Below are 15,019 nucleotides of genomic sequence, written 5' to 3' on the forward strand. Positions count from 1 at the left end.
ACAGTGTGGAGATAGGACGGTAGTTCTCAATTTCTTCTGGGTTACCTTTCTTATATACAGGTGTTATTTTACCAGTTTTCAGGACATCAGGAAATATACCTTTGGTCATAAGGATATTGAAGTAATTCGATAATACAGGTGCGATTACATGAGATGACTTTTTTACTACACTTATGGGAATGTCACTGGCTTTACCATTTTCGAACTCGCTTATGATTTTCAATATTTCGTTTGAGGAGCAATCTTCTAGCCTAATATTTTTTTCATTTCTTGGGTTCAGGAAGTCATAGAAAGTTTTCATGGGTAATATAGGCAGGCCATCAGATAGATTGTGCAGTGTCTCATTCAGCTTTGGTGCAATAGAGACAAACCAAGCATTGAATCCATTAGCAATTGCTCTTCTGTCAACTATTCTTTGGTTATCAATGATAAATGGGGGCTTGGTTTGCCTCTTCTTTTTGCCCCTGAGTTCGTTAATAATTTGCCAGGTTTTCTTGCTGTTTTCACAGTTGTTTAGGATTTCGTTACAGTAATGCCAACGTTTGGCAGCTTTAATGATAGCTTTGAGCATCCTACGATAATCACTAAATACTTGGTAGAGCAAGAAATTACCACCAGGGTTCTTATTAGTAACGGTGTCAGACCACTCCTTACGCAGTTCATGCTTTCTTTCTACAGACTGGATGATACTGTCTGTAATCCATGGGTTAAGTTTGGGAGTTCTTTTTGTCACTTTTGGTACCTCCAGTTTGCAGTGTTTGTCAAGTGTCTGGTCAAAACATGCCGTGAACTCATCAAATTTTGTTGAAGGAGTGAGCTGGTTTACCGTCACCTCAAGTTCAGATACAAAGCTTTTTAATTTGGAACTTGAGTAATCATAATAGCGGACATGTTTCTGAGGCTCTGTATTGCGAGGGGTATCTACTGAAGTGAAGGTAAATATAGGGGCATGCTCACCAAGCCGTTCTTCAATAACACCCGATAAGACTATATTCTCAATTTTATTTGTTAAAATGTTATCGATGCAGGAACTTTTACAGTTTTGACGAAAATGTGTTGCAATGGAGATAGTCGGGTAAAAGCCGTTCCTGTATAAAGTATCCTCAAAGAGCTGGGAACTGGTAGAAATATTAAGTATGTTTGAGTTAAAGTCTCCCAACAAATTTACAGTTTTCCCATTTAGCTGCTTTGCAAGTAATTCAAGGGTTTCACAAAAGCTTTCAAAGCAACCATTAGGGGGTCGGTAGATGACTCCATGAACATTTTTGCAGCCTGCGCTATCTGTGGTTTCAACAAAGAGGCTCTCAATATTTGTAGTACAGTGTGATACGTTTTCTAAGACCACAGTGTTTAAATGGTCAGATACATAGAGTGCAACACCTGTGCCTTTTTTCTTACCTGCCAATGTTTCTTGATAGAATCCTGTGTATGCTGGAATTTGGTACAGACCCTGCTGTGCAGGATCAGTGTTGGTTTCAGCAAGACCAATCATATCAAACGAGTGCCCTATACTTTTGAGTTCAATTAGGAAGCTATCAAAGTTAGATGCGTTTCCATCTATATTGTAGAATAAAGTTGATAACATAGATTTTTTAGAGGAATTGAGCTGCTTGATTGCATTTAAGAACTCGAGTTTAGAGTAGCGACGGCAACTTTCAAGTACATGGGCATATGATGCAATTAAGGCATCCTCCTGGTTTCTATTATCATAGAATCTATCAGAATCAATAGATTCCTCATCAGATGGAAATGGGCAGTACCGTTCTTCTGCAGAACTGGCACACTCGCAGCACATCCATAGTCCATTTTTGCATGAATATTTAGCTGATTTGAAACACTTAGTATGAATGGCATTATTACAGTTTTCACACTCTAGTAAAGGTTGTCCGATGTTAATAGATCTACTGCATGGCTCACACACATCTTTAATAATTTTCATAATCATTTTTACTAAGTGGGGTTGTTAGACCCCACTGACTGGTTGTGTTTTCCACGTCTTGTCCGTTCTTGCCTCTCTCTCACATACACCCAATGCTTCACACACCTCACAAATTTGGTAATACCATAAACTCCTAAGTGAATATCATCACCACCTCTGGTCAGGTTGGTGGCAAGGAGTCCCTTACTATCTAAAAAGTGTCCAACTCCAAGGTGCCACACACTCTGGTTAAAGTTGGCACTCAACATTTCTCCAACAAGCCGATTGAAGGTCATGATATTCTCGTTCATTTGAGGTAGCCTGGTTGGAAGGACTGCTGCGACAAAAACTTTGATTCTAGGGGAGAGCTTTTTTATCTGTTGGATTTTCATGTGGAGAATGTCAACCAGCTGATGGATTGAATTTTCTCCTCTAAGGCTGTCTGCTCGGAGGTCATTTGTGCCACAAACAAGAACAGCGTTGCTGTATCCGATACAGTGACAAGGGTCAATCAAACTAACTTTGCTTGCCTTAACTCTTTCACCCGGGAATGATTGACCCATCGTTCCAGCACCACTACCAAACTTTAGTGTTTTGGTGTTCGAATCTCCAAGTATGATGGTGCTTCTCCTAAATTGTTTGTCAATTGCTCTGAGGGTAATGGAATACCGGCCCATAGACGGGTTTATCGGAGTCTGTTGGGTGGGTTTAATCCCGTGTTTGAACCATGCCTGTGAGAAACGTGTCATGGTGTAGACTGAGTTCGATTCTAGGGACATTTCAGTATTTTTTGTAGGTGATTGTCCTTCATGGATGGGCATAAAACTTATTTTTCTAACTTCTCCTATGGAAATTGTTGCTATATCAGAGCCAGCAAGAATCTCTGGCTCGTCGTCACAGTGGAAGGGTAACATACTTTCCTCTGTACCACTTGGAGGGAAGTAGTTTATAAGTACAGAGTTAGGCTTGTGCGTGAGTTTGCACTGAGAAGTGACTCTATCAATGGCCGCTGATAATACTGGTGGGATGGCTGGTGAGGACGGGGGATTTGAGTCTCCAGAATAAGTGTAGCTTTCGCCGTATTTGAGGACTGACCTTCCATTCATCTGGTTAAACTTACCAGATTCTTTCAACTCAGTGAGAAATCTGGATACCTCGTCAAGCAGTTCTTCATCCAAGATGTCTACTTGGTAGTCCTTTAATGGCACCCTTACACATTTAGGGAGAGCTACTGATGGTTTACTCTCTTGTATAACTGCTGCAGCATAGGCAGAGGTGGGATGATTCCTAGATTTCTGGAAGGAGTGGATCTCTCCACTCAGTTGCGAAAGTCTTGCTTCCAGCGATGAAATCTCCACGGTAGGCATGCTGTAAGATACAGCACTTGAGATGGCATCAGATACAGCTTGGATGTTCTTACTGACTTGATTTTTCATTAAGTCATACGCTTCTTTCACTTTATCTATACATGTATATCCAAGCAAGCAAAATTAATGATTTATAAACTTTTCTCTGTGGCACTTTTCGATGCATGGTACTGTTCATCTCGTTTGCAAGTATTATATGTGTATGTTTGTAGTGGCTTTAATGTCAGAAGAACACATATATTAACCTTGAAAGCTTGAAGCAAGCAAGATTATTCAGGAGGCTACTATTTAATTAATTGGCCCCTTAAATGGGGACAATTAGATTTAGATATCATTAAGTAAACAGTACATCTAGTATTCTAGTTCCTTTTATTAAACAATTCAATAATTTCCAGTAGATAGGGACAATTAGATTAAAGATCATTAAGTAATCAGTACATCTAGTTCCTTCTATTTAATAGTTTAATGATTTCCAGTAGATGGGGACAACTAGATTTAGAGATCAGTCCATCTAGTTCCTTTTATTTAATAGTTTAATCATTCCTACTAGATAGGGACAATTAGATTTAGAGATCATTATAAGTAATCAGTACATCTAGTTCCTTCTATTTAATAATTAAATGATTTCCAGTAGATAGGGACAATTAGATTTAAAGATCATTAAGTAATCACTACATCTAAATATCGCTCTTTTCGTGAAATTGATGGCGAGTGAATTAGTAGCGCGTGAATTAGTAGCTGGAGTGCATTCTCATTGACAATTAAACTTGGTCAAAGATATTTATATACAATTCCTAAATTAAATCAATAATCATGTTAATATGAGTATTCAACACTACTCGACATCAAATATTTGCCGGCCCATCGACAATTCAGTCGCCGAAACAAAAATCAAATGTTTGCTTTTTCGAAATCTGAAATCTGATATCTGAAATCTGAAATTTGAAATCTATAAAATCTGAAATCTGAAATCTGAAATCTAGATCAGCAGCTGCCAGCAGTACTTGTAGTTGTATTATAATATGGCCTGTCGTGATATCATGGATCGCTTAAGTTCCACGTACGAGGATCTGGTAGTCCTCATAATTCTGCGGCCTCTTTGTATCGCCATCTTGCACAACTCCTTAAGAATCTTAAGTGCTGGAATGTGAAAATGTGCAGCTTTCTAGACATTTATAGAATTAACGAGGTGTCGTACGTCACCTCAATTAAGGTCAGGTAACAGGGAACTGACCAAGACAGAACCCAATTGATCGGGTCGGAGGTCACGTGATTATGAGCCTGAGGTCACGTGACTATAACGTCACCAGAGCTTCATGTTCTCCGTTTCCCGCTCATTTGACCAGGTGATCTCGCATGCTTTTTACTTGAATCTGGGAATGTGAATGTAAGTGTAATTCTAATTACCTCCCATAGAAAGCCAGATTCATTTTCTGAGAGAAAGCTAGAAATTTAACAAAATATAATCGACCTGGTTACAAACTCATTTTGATGACCGTTCCTGAACTAAAAGTAAAATAAATATTTCAGAATATTCTAGAAGGTTATGGATATTGGATTATTCTATGAGAACAGGGTAGCCAAGCCTGCAGCCTAACAATTATAATGAGTTATTCGTCGCAACTTTATTTTTAGATAAAAATTCCGATATTTATCGAATTTGCATTTTTATTGTTGCATATATGTTCATTTTCCACTCTATTATTATTATTGTCGGCCCTTGCACAAACTAATCATTGAGGTTAAGACCGAGTTTGTTTGTCTATTTCTTGCTTCTCCAATTATCAAATTAGATGATAGCGGTGCTTTATTGAAATAATGATCCCTGGTCGAGGTCCAGTATAAATGTCTTGGGTCGCAGACTGACATTAACCATAAAATCTTTTTTGCAGATTCCACCTTATAGATCATTTGGCTTGAAAATATGATCTTACGCAATATAGACAGGATTTTCTGCAGCTGGGCCTCCTATATTTACATTGTTTTATTTACGTTGTTTTATTTACGTTGTTTTATTTACGTTGTTTTATTTACGTTATTTTATTTACGTTGTTTTATTTACGTTGTTTTATTTACGTCTGCTAAGCTAGGGATGAAATATCAAATGAAATCTAGATCAGCAGCTGCCAGCAGTACTTGTATTATAATATGGCCTGTCGTGATATCATGGATCGCTTAAGTTCCACAAGGATCTGGTAGTCCTCATAATTCTGCGGCCTCTTTGTATCGCCATCTTGCACAACTCCTTAAGAATCTTAAGTGCTGGGAATGTGAAAATGTGCAGCTTTCTAGACATTTATAGAATTAACGAGGTGTCGTACGTCACCTCAATTAAGGTCAGGTAACAGGGAACTGACCAAGACAGAACCCAATTGATCGGGTCGGAGGTCACGTGATTATGAGCCTGAGGAATAAAAATTCCGATATTTATCGAATTTGCAGTTTTAGTTCAGGAACGGTCATACAAACTCATTTTGATGACCGTTCCTGAACTAAAAGTAAAATAAATATTTCAGAATATTCTAGAAGGTTATGGATATTGGATTATTCTATGAGAACAGGGTAGCCAAGCCTGCAGCCTAACAATTATAATGGGTAATTCGTCGCAACTTTATTTTTAAATAAAAATTCCGATATTTATCGAATTTGCATTTTTATTTTTGCATATATGTTCATTTTCCACTCTATTATTAATATTATTATTGTCGGCCCTTGCACAAACTAATCATTGAGGTTAAGACCGAGTTTGTTTGTCTATTTCTTGCTTCTCCAATTATCAAATTAGATGATAGCGGTGCTTTATTGAAATAATGATCCCTGGTCGAGGTCCAGTATAAATGTCTTGGGTCGCAGACTGACATTAACCATAAAATCTTTTTCGCAGATTCCACCTTATAGATCATTTGGCTTGAAAATATGATCTTACGCGACATAGACAGGATTTTCTGCAGCTGGGCCTCCTATATTTACATTGTTTTATTTACGTTGTTTTATTTACGTTGTTTTATTTACGTTGTTTTATTTACGTTATTTTATTTACGTTGTTTTATTTACGTTATTTTATTTACGTTGTTTTATTTACGTTGTTTTATTTACGTCTGCTAAGCTAGGGATGAAATATCAAAATAGGCACACATTTTAAGTATATTTACTTTTTATAAAAAGCACATTCAATTTAATACATATAAAAATTACTTAACTTGCTTGATTCTGCACTAGTTTGACGATCTTAGACCCGAAATTGAACGGGAGATTCGACTTAAAATATACTAAAATGTCCAGAAATATGTTAAGATTTCCCTGATATAAATGATTAAACATAACTTTTTATTATTCTTATACTAGTGTATAAAATAATGAGTACATTATAAATGATAAATAATGATAAAATATTAGTTGTTTCATTTTTATCAAGTTGTAAGTGAGTGGTAAAACGTCATGACGATAACGATCATCATTTTGACGATCCTACTGTGGTCATCAGTCAAAGGTAACATTTTATATGGTAAAATCTTTACTAGTCATATTATAATTATGGACACGGGAGGCTGAACGTTACCACCCAAACGTTTCAGTTAACAATTGATTTATTATTTAAATACTTTTTCTGATATGACTTACTAATCGATTACTAAGCAATTGCTATAAAAGTACAACCACTGTACTGATTGAATATTAAGCTAATTGATTAATTTGCTTATTATCCAAGTAGCAACCAATTTATCGATTATAATAAAAATGAAACCTCCTACCATCCTCACAACTGGAGATGTATCAAAATTAGTAATTACTAGTTGGTATTCATGAAAACCAAATTTGCCCACTTTTTATGAAAACGACTTACTGTCATAACTTTATCGGCGTGTACATCAAATTTAATTAAATCATTTCAATTTTTTTTCGAATCAACGTTCAATATCGCATATTTTAGTTATTACTTATTCGAAATAATTGGATCAAGTAAAATTAAACTCTAATGATTGAGATATTCAAAACGAGTTCGTTAATGTTCTCTTTGGTCATTTCATGTTTAATTCCTGTTTAATTCCCATGTTTAATGTTTAATTCCTGTTTATCAAGTAAACATACTTTGACAATTGGGATAAAATAGTAAAAAGCTAAAAAGTGAGTGCTGTCACGTCGGCCGGGTGGTTTAGTGGTTTTAATACATTTGCTTCTCACGCCGACGACTGGGGTTTGATTCCCAATGGGGACCAATTCGGTATGATGCGGTTCGGCAACCAAACCATGGTCTGAGCTTCGAAAAAACTTATAAAAAATTATATTTTAAAATTTTCAAAATTTTGTCAAGTCTCAAAAAATGTGTAAGTGAAAAATTTTCGAAAAATTCTCGAGCCAATACGTAAACATTTTTATAATTTTTGGTAATTAGATAATTAGCTAATTAGTAATTATCAAATTATCTGATTGTCTGACGTGAACTTTTTTCGGACAAAAGTTCTTCTCGTCGATAAGATAAACACCCTCGACTTATTTGTAACCTTCTACGATGTTCATAGCTGAAGATATTTGACAAACAAGAAAGGTGGTAAAAAGTTGCAAAAGTAGCAAAAAGTGGCTTTAAGACATGTGGAAAATTTTGGAACAGTTAGTCAGCCTAATAACGTCATAAATCCTTTGGAAGCTTTTTGTGTCCGTAGATCGATTTTTCAGACGATCTGTAGCTGTACTATAGTACTATCTTTGCACTCTGCGCTGCCAATGTCCATATCACGCAAAATATAGACCTTATTAGGTAATCGTGACGTCACGTTATCCATGACAGTTGGCACGAGTACTGAATAGACTGTGCCTGCAGTCACGTCAGGCACGGATTTTTGGCTAGGCACGGCTTTTGAAAAGCGACGTGCGACGTGCCTGAGGAGTTGTCACGTATCCTTGGCACGCCTTATAAACACACTACGTACCTATGGTCATTACATCTGACCGCACCATGACAACAGTCATGGTGACAACAGTCATAGTATGGTCGGGCCCTTAAATTCTGCGAAAAAACTATGGGCGACATTCTTACAATTCCTTTATAGTCATGAGTTAAACATACAATTAACAGGTGAGTTACCAGTCAAACGTGACGTGGAAATAGAGTGGGATCTTGAGTCGACACCTTTAGAAATTAGGACTGATAGTGAGCTGGGGAGTGACGATCAGGTACAAGTGCGCTTCTACTCTGCTGTGGGAGCATATGCAGGAGGAATCATGCTCTTGTTCAGCTCTACTCCACAATACTCCCTCGGCTACTGCACCTCATCCTACAAAAACTTCGCTGTTAATCCCCCCTCTGCTGCTGACAAGGTGTGGCGTATCACACTAACCAGGACTGCAGGTGTTAGACTAGTGATACACTGTAACGAGGTGGAGGTTCTCAACATACTGCTCTCTCAAACGTGTGCTCTCGATATCTGGAGCTCGAAATGGAGCGATGACGTGGCAAAGATAAAGTTCGATCTCTCTGATGACACAGCATCTGATTACTACGGAACACAATTACAATTACCAGGTGACTAATAACAACAAGCGGTTCTTTTGCGATAGTCAAAACGCGACAACTAGCGCTGGATGGCGACAACTAGCGCTGGATAGCGACAATTATCGAACATATATATTTTGCGCTGGCCAACGTTATCCAGCGCTGGATAGCGACAACTAGCGCTGGATGGCGACAACTAGCGCTGGATGGCGACAACTAGCGCTGGATGGCGACAACTAGCGCTGGATAGCGCTAGTTGTCGCCATCCAGCGCTAGTTGTCGCGTTTTGACTATCGCAAAAGAACCCAACAAGCATTGGTTTAACAAAGTAACAATAACTTTAATTTATAAATAAACCACCTTGCTGATTTTCTCGTAAGCTCGTGATTACGTGTTTACTGTCTAAATTTCAAGTGTGTTATTTAACATAATATAATTATAAAACATATATAGGATATGGGATATAGGCTAGTTGGCATATTGTTATTTATAACCTAATAAGGTGGTCATAATTTTATCAATTACTGTTCTCCGAATGAGATAAAATCACACTCTTTCAATGAAGGCAGAGTTATAATCATATTGGCGATAGCGTATTACCAAATAGCAAACTATAATTTATAAATCTTGTATATTTTGTAGTAGACATGATGGAGACAAGCCATTTTCAGTTACTAAAGGTTGAAACAATTATCAATTGAAAACTGATGTTTTTATAAAATATCTTGAAAATAAGCAGTAATTAGGTATTTTACCAAACAAACTCAAAACTGTTTTGGTTCAAGATTTATTTTGCAGAGTTTACACAGTATAAAAGCATGTGCATTGTGCTTCATAGTTTGTTGATAAGGCGTATTTTTAGCGTTAAATCATCCATGTCTTTCGGTTAGGCCCATAGTTATCACTCCTGTTCTCTCTCCAATCAGCTCCTCCCTCGACAATCGATATCATGTGTTCCTTTCTGCCTCAGCTCGGTGAATTGTCTCCTTCATCTGGTTGATATTCCTTTTCTCGAACATGAGATAGTAATTCCTGTGATTGCTCTGGTTATTTCTCGACAGTTGTTACCAGAAGGACTTTCAGCATCCATGTTCCTGATAAGGCCTATATATTTATCGTCTCTACACAGTACACTCTATTTTCCGCTTTATGAGTTCCTTCTCTCCTTTTGTCATGATGAAAGCACACCATGTGACCTGTCTCGTAGCTTGTAGGCCGTGAAATAGTTCTATTATTATCTCGTGGACCAGGATATTTATATCGCCTTCACCCTAGCCACACCTGGCTAGTCGTAAATGGGATCGTAACAGACTTGATCTGTTATACTACATAGAATCGTAAAAATCAAACGTCCAATTTCATCTATGAACAATAAATAAAGAAATGATAATGAGTAAAACACACTGCTCATATTACTACGACAGTTATCATGGATTTATCTAGATATTTTGATGCATCATGATGATCAATCACGCAAATCGAAATATGTGGTAACCCAGGATTAAACGTAGAAACAGTGCATAAATAATAAAATACGTGCCTTATACCAAGTTATAATTGAGATTGTGGATAATTTTGTTATTACATTTCTCTTGAACTAGAAGCAATTAACGGAGGTTGGAGTTCAGACGGCTCATGGTCTACCTGCTCAAAGAATTTATTTTTTAATTTTTTTTAAAGAGAGGCTGGGCCTGGTTGGCTAGTCGTAAATGGGATCGTAACAGACTTGATCTGTTATACTACATAGAATCGTAAAAATCAAACGTCCAATTTCATCTATGAACAATAAATAAAGAAATGATAATGAGTAAAACACACTGCTCATATTACTACGACAGTTATCATGGATTTATCTAGATATTTTGATGCATCATGATGATCAATCACGCAAATCGAAATATGTGGTAACCCAGGATTAAACGTAGAAACAGTGCATAAATAATAAAATACGTGCCTTATACCAAGTTATAATTGAGATTGTGGATAATTTTGTTATTACATTTCTCTTGAACTAGAAGCAATTAACGGAGGTTGGAGTTCAGACGGCTCATGGTCTACCTGCTCAAAGAATTTATTTTTAATTTTTTTTAAAGAGAGGCTGGGCCTGGTTGGCCCACGAGAGGATAGCATATGAATGCTTTGCCTACCTCTGGGGTATGGCAGTCCTGTGGGAGGATGCCAGTGGAATCAAGATGTGTAATCAAGGATGATGGTAAGTGTTGTGGGGTGTGTCATAGATAAACGCTTAAGTGGTGGTTGAGTGTGGAAGAGAGAGGCGAAATAAGACGGCGTTAAAGTAGTCGCTATGTTACACCTGTCTGGTCCAACTCCTCTGGCACCACTAAGCGTTTAGTGTGGTTTGTAAAGTTGACAATGGTGGAGATGTGTTGGTTGTCGAATATGTCATTGACAGAGAGGTAGTAGTCCCGGAAATATTGACCTCTTATTTGGGCAATAGCCGGGCACTGTCCGAGAAAGTGTGAGACAGTCTCCTCTCCGTCGCCGCATTTAGGACAAGCACTTGTGTCTGATTTGCGAATGGTGTGTAGGTGTTTGTTGAGGCTACAATGTCCTGTGATGAGGTGCACTGCAGTTCTATAATTTTGTCTGTTGTTACTGAGTGTAGTGTTGAGATTTTTGATGATGATTACTCGCCAAAGACAATTTTTCAGTCGAGTAGATATACCAAATAAGTTATGATGTTCATCAATGGGTGGAGGGGGATTGTCGGTACTGGTAGTTTCGTGCAAAACTGTCGGGTAGCCAGGACTTTCTATTTTTATTAATGGACATGTTCATTGGAAGTTGAGATTATTTGTACACATACAAAAATATTAACCAAGCATGCTCAGAAGTTCTCAGCACAGAAACTTTATTGTTGTTATGCACTACAATGTTACAACTACAAGTTTACATTTTTGTGAATCTGTTAACTATAGCTGCCTATAGTTAACAGTATAGTATTCCTTATTCTGAAATGTAGTAGATTACTAATTAGATCAATCTAACAATCATAAAACATCATTGGTTAAAGAGCAGGGATTCGACGGTTATAAGGCGAGATTTGGTAAACTTTGTCGCACACTCAGAATAATGATACCTATTTTCTACGTGTGTCCTAAAAACTTTATTATATCAGGCTCCACCTTTGGATAGAAGAATCGTCCATCAGGATGATGAATAATTTTTCAGTGCCAGTATTTTGTCGGTTGCATTCGATTTTATCTTACCCATTTAATTAAATTTTTTAACATTGAAAGAAAAATGAACTGTTAAACGTACGGGAGTCAAGCGAACTAGGATAATCGAATAGTTGTAATTACTTGTTTATAGTTCCTAAAAATAAATATAAGATTTGTGTCTGTTCGTGGTCTTGCAATAATTAGTCAAAGCCATATAAAATAGATCATGCCGATATCTTTCCAGAATGAAGGTATCTTTTACTAAATTAAATTTCCCCTTCAGAAGAAGATACAAGTGAAGAAGATGATGAAAATGAACAGGGAGACAACCAGAACTACTCTGATGCAGCAGCCCTGAAAGTCAGCTTAATTTTCCTCGTCGTTCTCCTGTTTGCTGTTAATATGAGCATCTAAACTTGTTCAACTCGAAAACCCGGACGAATCTATAAATTTACAATCTATAATTAAACTTTTGATATTTAAAATTTCAATATTTTAGACAACTTTCAATGTTTTAATAAAAAATAAAAGAAAGAGACTGCGATTCAGTAATTATTGATATTCATTGTATGTTTTTTCAGAATACTTATTTTTTTTATCAAGACACTTATTTTACTTCGGAGTATTCCAACAGCCACATTGTTACACAAGTGCAACCAGCCAATTACAGTAAGCCGAAGGATTTGTTTTTAGCCAGTGACGGTTAAGGTAGTGTGTACCATACTTTCTTCGCCCGAGACTTTGCTGCAATGTGCAGCTCCTCATTTAACCCTCACACCCGATTTCTCGAGTATTCGGCTGAGTAGACCGGGGGGCTGCATATACCACTCAAGATCCTTAGCTGAACGTCAACGACGCTCACCCCACGACCAGGCAGACAGTGGGATTTGAACCCGCAACCTCACGATTGCAAAGCTGGCGTTCTAACCAACTATAACCTCAGAGAACTCCCGCTCTTCCATACCTTCTCCTACGTACCAATGGACGAAGGCTCTCTTGGCATACATAAGATCGAACTTGTGGTCAAGACGAGCTCAAGCCTCAGCGATGGCGGTGGTGTTGGACAACATGCACACAGCCCTCTGTACCTTGGCAAGATCACTTCCGGGAACAATTGTTGGTGGCTGGTACCGAATGGCATGAAATGACATAAAATGGCGTAAAATGGAGACTTTTTCTATGGGGAAAATGGAAAAACTCTTGAGTAATTCTCCATTTATGCCATTTTATGCCACGAATTTTGATCATCGAATTACGTATGTGGTAGCTTACTTGGACACTCTAGAACATGTTTATTTTCGCATACCACTACCAGGCTACTCAAATTGCTCATACCAAGCTACTAGAGCTCATACCAGGTTACATGAGACTCATACCAGACTACTAAAGGCCAAGATCAATTCGGGTATTTTGCAATTAAAATTCCACTCAATTACACTCTGATAGTGATACAATTTAGAAATCGATCGGATATTCGGTTATAGTAACTAGTAAAGAAGGTGCTTGGCCGGATATTAGTTTGGAGGACTTCCGGCCGCTTCGACGCGTTGCGCAAACTAGCATTCTTGCTTCGCATCGTCGATCGTGTATAACTTCTTTGTGTATAATATTACTAACGAAATTCCAAAGTGGGCATCTATGTAATTTTCAACATTAATTGTTACCTTCATGCCCACAGTTCACTGTTAAATCATATCTTATTTTATCACTCATTAATTTATTACTTATTATGTTTTACAATTTACATGCTATATTCTTATGTCCCTAGAAGGGTGTTCTGCTAACAATTTTCGACTGACTTGAATGTCCTTCACAGCAGATTGAAGCTTCTTAAATTATTTTTTATTCTTATTGTATTGCTGTGTAAATTTGATTATAATTCTAATTCTGATTCTAATTCGTTGCTCTGCTGGGCCGCGCGCGCATCCAATAATGCTTCTCGCAACCGTATGCAGATCGGTGAGATGCGAAGGATTGACATCGTGAATCAAGTGCACGCCAACTACCAATAAGAAAGAAGTGACGTATTAAACAAGAATTAAACAGGAATTAAACATGAAATTACCAAGGAGAACACTAACGAACTCGTTTTGGCTATACATCAATTCATAAATACGTTCAGATATAAAACAAAAGCCGACTGAAAGTATGAAAATAAAATCTTAAAATTTAACCGCGTTACAATATCACGAAGTGGAAATAAAATCAAATATTATAATTTAAATTCTAATAAAAATTCTGGATGTGTGCATAAAAGCAAGTCCAAGGAGATAGGTTAGACTTAGAGACTACGATAAGTTGATGGGACGATGAAGGAGATGAGTAGGGGACGTGAAGCGAGGATTAGGACTTATTCTTAGGATTTCGAAGGTTTGAAGAGTCTGTTAGGTATTTCCCGAATTCTTTTGTGTGACAAGAGTTCATTATGATCCTATACTCTTTTAGCATAACAAGGCTTTTCAGGTTATCAGAAAGCTTTGAGCGGAGGGAGTGGTATCCAGGGCATTCGGTTATGACATGGTCCTCAGTTTCTAGGATAGGTGTTTCAAAGAAAGGTAGCTCTTCGAAAAAGCGAATTACGTCTGTGTCTAGAGAGCAGCAAAAACGACACGTTTTCAATGCTGTGTTGTATCGATCACTAGTATATCGACCTTTCTCTACCCTCAGATCATGATTGCTAGAGCGAAGTTTAGCAATGTTAGCTCTCTTAAGCCTGCACGGAATCTGTAAGTACTGTTCTTCACCAAACTCAGATTTGACCGCGGTGTAGAATGACATCTTCGGCTGGTTGTGAAGATCCTTTTTCCAGTGGTTCACAAAGGTTTCGTGTATGTGCTCACGTGCTGCAAGAGCGGGGTGTAGGTTTGGTTTAGCGGAGGTGCTCATCTTGATGATAGTGGACCAAGTGTCATACCAGGTAAGGTTCAGTTGTTTCTGCTCCTGAAATGTATGGTGCAGAAGTGTGTTCACGTTACCTACTACCGCTTGTGATGCTCTATAGAAGTAGGCAATACATTGAGGGAGGACGGTCACTGTCCAGGGGGTTCTTCCTGTGTCGCCG

The 15,019-nt window shown here is 37.7% G+C and overlaps 1 protein-coding gene across 2 annotated transcripts; it reads left to right on the plus strand.

Moving 5' to 3' along the window:
- Positions 1-6,651: 6,651 nt before the first annotated feature.
- LOC134826671 (uncharacterized) lies at positions 6,652-12,543 on the plus strand. Of its 2 annotated transcripts, none has more exons than XM_063839142.1 (3): positions 6,652-6,775; positions 8,360-8,806; positions 12,245-12,543. In XM_063839142.1, the coding sequence occupies exons 1-3, from the start codon at positions 6,724-6,726 to the stop codon at positions 12,370-12,372; spliced, it is 627 nt and encodes a 208-aa protein (XP_063695212.1). In that variant the 5' UTR covers positions 6,652-6,723; the 3' UTR covers positions 12,373-12,543. The 2 variants fall into 2 exon arrangements, with proteins under 2 accessions (XP_063695212.1, XP_063695211.1); XM_063839141.1 differs by having other exon boundaries at positions 6,657-6,775; positions 12,242-12,543.
- The last annotated feature ends 2,476 nt before the right edge of the window (positions 12,544-15,019 follow it).

This window comes from Bolinopsis microptera, chromosome 2 (assembly GCF_026151205.1).
Source record: "Bolinopsis microptera isolate Bmic1 chromosome 2, MBARI_Bmic_1.0, whole genome shotgun sequence".
In the NCBI taxonomy this organism is placed as follows: Eukaryota; Metazoa; Ctenophora; class Tentaculata; order Lobata; family Bolinopsidae; genus Bolinopsis; species Bolinopsis microptera.